This window comes from Cebus imitator, unplaced genomic scaffold (assembly GCF_001604975.1).
Source record: "Cebus imitator isolate Cc_AM_T3 unplaced genomic scaffold, Cebus_imitator-1.0 Scaffold193, whole genome shotgun sequence".
NCBI lineage: Eukaryota > Metazoa > Chordata > Mammalia > Primates > Cebidae > Cebus > Cebus imitator.
Genome location: NW_016107508.1, coordinates 2,752,557 through 2,760,196, shown reverse-complemented (window position 1 = coordinate 2,760,196; position 7,640 = coordinate 2,752,557). Strand labels below are relative to the sequence as shown.

At 42.4% G+C, this 7,640-nt stretch overlaps 1 protein-coding gene across 16 annotated transcripts in view; it reads right to left on the bottom strand.

Annotated features, from left to right (window-relative positions):
• Window positions 1-5,327, bottom strand: part of UNC79 (unc-79 homolog, NALCN channel complex subunit) — a 276,166-nt gene extending 270,839 nt beyond the window's left edge. For 6 of the 16 annotated variants that reach the window (XM_037745178.1, XM_037745179.1, XM_017546990.2 and 3 more), the window contains exon 1: window positions 5,004-5,045. Coding sequence is in view for 3 of the 16 variants with exons in the window: in XM_037745182.1 (XP_037601110.1) it covers window positions 5,004-5,025 (22 nt within the window). In the remaining 13 variants the exon portion in view is untranslated. Of the gene's footprint in view, window positions 1-5,003; window positions 5,120-5,188 lie in introns of those variants that run through there. The other 10 variants (XM_037745177.1, XM_017546991.2, XM_017546994.2 and 7 more) reach the window with 4 other exon arrangements.
• Between the last annotated feature and the right edge of the window lie 2,313 nt (window positions 5,328-7,640).

Here is a 7,640-nt window from a genome sequence, read left to right as displayed (position 1 = left end):
AAAAAAAAAAAAAAAAAAGTTGAGGAAGACTATGATTTTTTGACTTGGATAAATGAGCAAGGTGGTGTCATTTACTGAAACGACTGACCTAAAAAGAAGTACAAGTTTGGGACAAAAAAACAATAAGTTTGGGTTTGGGGTATGTATAAGATGCTTGGGGATGGAGGTCTGTAATTCCAGAAACATGTTTGGACTAGAAGGTTGTATGTGGGAGGCAGCCTCATAGATGATATCATGCAAGTGGAATATGGTCAAGAATCTGTAGGATTTTTAAAAAGAGAGAGAACTAATGATAGAATTCTAAGTGAACCTAATTTTTTAAAGGCAGGAAGAAGACAGCCCTAAGGAAAGCTCTGAGTCGGAGCCGGGCAAGATGGCTCACGCCTGTAATCCCAGCACTATGGGAGGCCAAGTCAGGCAGATCACAAGGTCAAGAGATCAAGACCATCCTGGCCAACATGGTGAGACCCTCATCTCTACTAAAAATACAAAAATTAGCTGGGCATGGTGGCATGCACCTGTAGTCCCGGCTACTAGGGAGGCTGAGGCAGGAGAATTGCTTGAACCTGGGAGGCGGAGGTTGTAGTGAGCCGCGATCCCGCCACTGCACTCCAGCCTGGCGCCTGGTGACACAGCGAGACTCTGTCTCAAAAAAGAAAAGAAAAGAGAAGAAAAACTCTGAGTGGGAACAGCCAGAAAAGAAAGAAGAAAAGGAGAGTTTAAATTAGGAATGCAGCAACAAGTGTCAAATGATGCAGAGAAGTCATGTAAGACAGGGCTAAAAGCTATTGTTCTTTTTGCAGCCACAGAAATGGTTATAATAGGCACAATCTAATTTTTGCATATATTAATAAAACACTAATCGAGTTTCCTCTATAAGAAGTTTGCAATATTCTTGTGCAAAGATTTCTAAATGACTACAGGTTGCAGTGCTATTGAAAGAAGTACTTTTCTATTTTAGTGATATTACTATATAATGTGCAAAAAAATAAAGAAAACTATCTATTGATTTCTCCAAGCATGGTCCTTACATATACAAGGGAGAGGGGCAAGTTCAACTTCAAGGCGTATTCTTAATCAGCTATACCCTTAAAAGTGTTTGTCTCTGATGTAATCAAAAATATATTTGGTTACTGGGAGGCTAGATCCAAACTTCATAATTATCCCCATTTTGGCAGCAAGCACAAGGTTTTATATTTGATGATGATTATAATAATAATTGCTAACATTTATTAACTCCTCATTATGGGCCAGGATTCTGTGCTAAGCACTGTTCATGAATCAGCTCATTTAATCTTCACACCAACTATTACAATCCCTGTTTTACAGAGGATACAGTCAGGGCTTAGAGATGTTAACTTGTCCAAGGTCACAGAGCTTAGAGGGAGCAGAGCCAGGATTCAAACCCAGGCAGCAGTCTGATTCTAGAACCCCAACTCTGAATGTCTGCTGTTATGAAAAGCAGAGCTTCTTTTGAAAGAGCATACCCAAGGTACTTCCGATTGGTCAATTTTAATTCTTAGAAGACAGAGAAAGTTTAAGGTGGAGGGAGTTGGACTCCTCTTTAGAATTCCAAATAAATTTCATTTTTATCATTCCAAATTCTATATCAGTTATGCAAACGTTTTCACTACAGTGAACTTTATAAGGAAAAAAAGGATTTGGAGAAAAAAAATTAACTCTTCTGCAATCACTTGAGAAAATGCTAGGAAGCTTTCACCTCCTGTTTTGAGGCTCTGCAGATAGCACAGGAAACAGATTGAATATTTTTTTAAAAGCTCCAAACTGTATCTTTGCTAAAACTAGCTGCTTCTCTCTCTCTCTCTCTTTTTTTTTTTTTTTTTTTTTTTTTTGGATGGAGTTTTGCTCTTGTTGCCCAGGCTGGAGTGCAATGGTGCAATCTCAGCTCTGTGCATCCTCCACCACTGGGTTCAAGTGATTCTCCTGCCTCAGCCTTCCAAGTAGCTGGGAATACAGGCATGTGCCACCACGCCTGGCTAATTTTGTAATTTTAGTAGAGACAGGGTTTCTCCATGTTGGTTAGGCTGGTCTCGAACTCCCGACCTCAGGTGATCCACTTACCTTGGCCTCCTAAAGTGCTGAGATTATAGGCGTGTGCCACCATGCCCAGCCACTAGTTCTCTTTCATCACTATTACTTATCTCATAAAAGAAAATGCCAGTACATAAAATAGAAATCATTTTTCATATCTCTGTGATACATTACATTTCCAAGGTAAATCAAGTAATCTGGTTTGGATTGAAATGCAAGCACTTTCTCTTGCTGGTCCAACCAAACTATGTCTGCTTGTCAAACCAGTGAAACCTTTATTTACATCAAGAAGCTCCAAGAAGAGTAATAGAAATAATATTTTGACATTATATTAAGCCTAATTCTCTCTCCTCAGTCCTTAGGAAAGTGGTGCTGTGTATACTTCTGAATGCAGAGGAGGAACGAGCTCTCCCATTCTCTCCTTATCTGGTAGTCTTCACATCCAGTAGAAGAAAAAAAAATTCCCTGACCTTTCCTTCTATTGCTCCTTCGCCCTAGCCAAACTTCTACCAAGAACAAGGATAAAATGCTGCCAGTCTGTATTCTTTTTATAAAAAGTATTTGTCCTTCATGAACGTCAACTATGCAGCCTATTGTGTTTTGCTTTACTTTCAGGTACATAATGTGCACTAAAATGTCAATCCACTCATGTTAGTGTATATTAAGAGAAAAAGAAAAGAGATTCCTAAATTACCTTCACTCTAAATAAGGATACCTAACAACACCCAAAGCATCCTTATCCTTTCCCCAGCATACTCCCATTTACCTCCTTTGCCCTCCAAAACCCTTAAGACTAAAGCAAAGACAGCTCCTACTACAATTCCTTACTTTAAAGATGGAAACTGTGAGGCACAAAACTATTAAGTTAATTGTCTAGTGTCTCACAATTAATCAGAAGGACCTACAAAGCTCAAGTCCACATGTTCTAGCTCCAAATATGGTGTCCTTTCCATCCTCTACAGATGAAAAAATAGCTACTTAAGTCCACTAATAGCACTACAAAATCAAATACACAGATTTTATTCACTGCCCTGGAAAGAGACAAGAAAAAGCATCCAGTGCATTTCAAAATATAACAAGTTAGAAAAAACACAGGAAGAGGACAGTAATACTCACTGGCTTTAACCTGAAATTACTTACATAATATGTAACTATACAATCAAATGACAGGTGATGTTTTTTCCTTTAAAAACCATACATAATAAAACCACTTGGCTTTATGATAATATATGGATGTGATATCCTCAAGTGAGAAGTTCTACATGGATTCAAACTATGTTACCATTCCTCAAAACAGAATGCATCCAATTTTTTTCAAAAATCTCTGTAAAAGCAAAACTCAATTTTGAGTGTAGATTTAACTTTTGGAAACATGCAAAAAAAAAGAATCACAAGAGAAACCTTACTATATTTAGAGGAGATGGACTATTTAAAAGTGGGCAATGCTTGTCATTAACATAGCCATCATTTATTGAGTATATTCTATGTGCTAGGCTCACTACTAAACCTTTTATATGTATTCTCTCACTTATAATCACAAACACTCCAACAACATGATTAGCTCGGGTTTACAGATGAGGAAATAAAGTTCAGAGAGGTCAATTATCTTGCCCAAGGTCAAACCGTAGCGAAACTGAGAGTCAAACTCAGATCTTCCAGATTCCAAAAAACGTAAAGAAGTATAAGCACTGTGTGGTAGGTGGGCATGCACAATTTCTAATGAACCATCAATCTGAGAGTTCTATGAGCCTTCAGTGTATTCAATTTATCTGGTGAATAAATGACATACTGCATTTTATCATATAAAAGATATTGCCCTCAAATAATGAGACTACTGTTTTGTGTGTCTCAAAAAAACGGCTTTCATAGCCATTCCTAAGAAAAATTGCAAAGACTTTTAAGTAGTGACAGCATTATCCATATAATGTGTACTGCTTTGGAAGAAAGGAGTCATCTAGGTGAATAAGTTCTGGTATATTGTTAAAAATTCAAACTCATTGCTTCATAAAAACATCTTTTATTTACAATCAGAAGCTTAAGCTCCTGAATCCCTCAAGCCCTCAAGTGCACTCCGAAAAAGCCTTCACATTGATCAGCCTACCAAGCACATACCAAAGGCCTACTAGTGCGCACTGCAATAAGACAGACTATGGGGATCATATTAGAAACTTACTCCATCCGTAAGGAGTTAGCAGGTTGCTTCCAACCACGCACAGTCAGTCATTACTGGGACAACCCAAATCCCCCGGTGCTATTTGCTATAGTTTACGTGTGCTGCCCTACAAAGGAAGCCTGCTCTTTGGAACAATAATTAGATCAATTAGGTCATTTTCCCAGAGCCTCTTTCACTTTCTTGTAAGCACCGCATGGTTGTGGTTGGTTTTGGCATTGGTGTTGGCATTAGTGAGTTAATTTTCCTTTACTGAATCCAGACTTCTGCCTGGCTCCCTGCTCCCTCCCTTCTTGCCTCTTCCACCAGAAGTGGAAACTGCAGACTCAAACTCCCCTATGGCTCCAGCACCAAGAACTGGGCATGCTCAGAAGGCCAGGCAGGCTTTGGTTGCCACTGACAGTTCCCCGCCCCTGATTTGTCGCTGCCCCCCTTCCCCCACTCCAACAAGAGACACTGAAATGTTTATCTGAAAGATACGAGGCCTCTTTTTCCCCAGAATGACCCCATTTTAATTTCATTTCGCAGGGTCTCTGAGTCTTGCGAAACCCCAGCTCGAGCCCGAGGAAGACCGCATTATTTTTCAGCACCGGGGACAGCGCCGCGCTGCCATTAACGTCCACCCTCCCCCACCTCTGCTCCCCCACCCCCCACCCGCCCCAACCTCAGCCCCCACCCCCGCACCAGCACAATGCCAAGGTCTCCCAGCAGCCGCAAACGCCGCAGCTGCAATAGCTCCCAGCCGAGGCCGAGCCGGAATGCCGGGCCGGCTGCTACTTACACTGCTCCGCTTTGGTGGACATGGTGCTGTCCAGATGGAAAGGCTTTGCCCCAAAATCTGTGTCGTGTGAGCTCCCTCGCTCCGCCAGCGATGTTGCAAGGAAAAGAGTGCATACCCCCCACCCCCCACCCCCTCGCTTTCCCCCTCCCTTAGGCCCGTGTCGCTACCATTCGGACAAAACGCACATCAAATTGCAGAATTCGGTCCCGGAAGGTTAGGAAATCGCCCCCGGAGAAATGGGTGGGATTTAATAGGCGGCCAAAGGCTTCCTGTCCGTCCCCTCCTGGAGCTGCCCGCGTTGATGTGGGCGGGGAGACCGAAAGGAGAGAGCAGGCTGCGGCTCCTGGTGAAATGGGAAAATGGGCTCGACCGGGGGAGGAGTATTTCCATTCATAAGGCGCACGGAGGGGACGGGTGTTTCCCAGAGAAAAGCCTCTTAAAGCGCCGGAGTCCCCGACCATTTGGATCTCCCATTGGCGTTCTCCCGGCCTGTAAATCCTGCTCCCGGTGCAGCCCCCGGAGCCTCAGCGGGGTGACCGGAGAGGGACCCAGGTGCGTCCCACGCTTCGTCTCAACCTCGGGGAGGAAGGAGAGGGAGGCGGATCCGGGGCGGGCTGGAGCGCCGGGGCCGGAGGGCGCGAGGATGCTCCTGAGGACCGCGAGGAAGGAAATGCAGGAGGAACCCTCAGCATGGCTTCCCAGCGCACCGCGGTCCCTGCCCTCGCCTCCCCTCTGCGATGGGCTGTCCTGCTGATGATTAGGGATGGGAGGTCCCACTGCCAGGGGGCTGTGACAAGACTTTAGAAGTTGGGGCTGGAGGAAGGAGGAGATTTCCACGGATGGTGAAGCTGGAAGGGCCACAGAAAAGGAACATGAAAGACTGGAGACAAGAAGACCCCGAGTGTGCTCCCTTGCAGACATGCCGGCTGGACAGGGGCACATTAGGAAGACCCTCGACTGGAAAACGGAAGCCAGCGGGAAAGGAAGGCAATAGACGAGGGCTTCGTGCATATTATTAGGAAGATTCCCAAAGAATCCACTACAGAGTGGAGAGACACTTGGAGTCGGGAAGAACCAGATCCAAGACCCACTTTTACCACTTACTTAAGGACCATCTTCTAATCTCCCTCCACCTCAGTTCTTTATCCGTAAAAGGAGAACATTAAAACCTGCCCTGTCACCTTAAGAGTTACTGGGCAGATCAAATGGATGCGCAAATCCTTGTAAACTAAAAGTATGACACAATCGCCAACCATTATGTCCATTCTTCATTCAAATAGTTTGGCAATGGTCACAGCAGGTTAATTCAGTAAAAGTTACAGGAACAGAACTGTCAGTGTTGACAATGACTGTTAATGCTGATAAATAAATGTTTTTCCACCTCAGAAAATAAAAGATCCTTATTTAGGGAAAGAATTTTAAATTATGTGTAATATATAAAAACTTAGGTGAAATCTTGGACAATTAAGAAAAATATTATGAACAAACATCAAGAAGATGCTTCTGAATAACAAAAAAAAAAGTCTGCAAATAACAGGGAAACCGTCCATAATGACGCACACACAGCACTCAAATTTCACAGTATTTGCAAAAATGTTCATAAAGGGTTAGTGAATTGGTTCTTTGGGTTGCCTATGTGATTGGACTCTGTCATCTTCCCATTTGGCAGGTTGGCTTGGCTAATCAGCTATCATTCCATGTCATTGTTCATTCCCAAAACCACATCCCAAAGAGAAGTTCCACTTATTAGTAAAAGACAAATGATTATGTGAAGCATGATGCCAGAGTTCGTTTTGAGTAAAAACAAATTGGAATCATTCTGAAGAAAATATGAATATAATGAACATTTCTGAGAAGATAATAAACACTTTGTATGACTAAAAGAAAGCTCAATGGGTTATTCAGAAATTTCTTAGAAGCCTTAGGCTTTAATAAAGGAAACAGTAATTGGAAATTAACACACACACACACAAAGGTGTCTTGGATAATATGAAACAAAGGACAAAGTATGTGTTGAAAAACTATTCTCCCTTCATCTACTTAACAATCTTTCTATTTTTTATCCATTAACCATCCCATTACTCAGTTAAGAGAGAATAAAATGGTGTTAAGGTCATGGACTCAGAAGTTAGACAGCCTGGGTTTGAATTCCAGCTTTGCCTCTCATGATCTACATAACCTTGTGCAAGTTACTTAACTTCTCTGTGCCTTGATTTCCTCACCTGAAAAATGGCCATATCATAGTCACATTAAAGGTTGTCAGGAATAAATAAGTATATATATGAGAATCTAGAACAATGACACATATGAGTGATGGCTGCTGTTAGCATTACGACTCAAACTCCTCAAATGCCACCCAATCCATTCAGGTTAGTTCTGATGCTTCGGACTCTCCGAAGCCTGACAGCATCCATATAACTGAGACTCTAATCATCAACATAGGCACTCACAGCTTCAGCCTTCTGACATGCCCATTAACTCACGAACCTGGACCATATCCATTACGCAGTTTCTGCATTCCAACATATGGCTTTACTACTTCAATCAACTCCCTCACTTTTCCTTCTATCTCTAGCTATCTCAACCCTTCCTGCTTCTATTGCTTTTATTGTTTTATTCTATTGCAGAAGTAGCGCC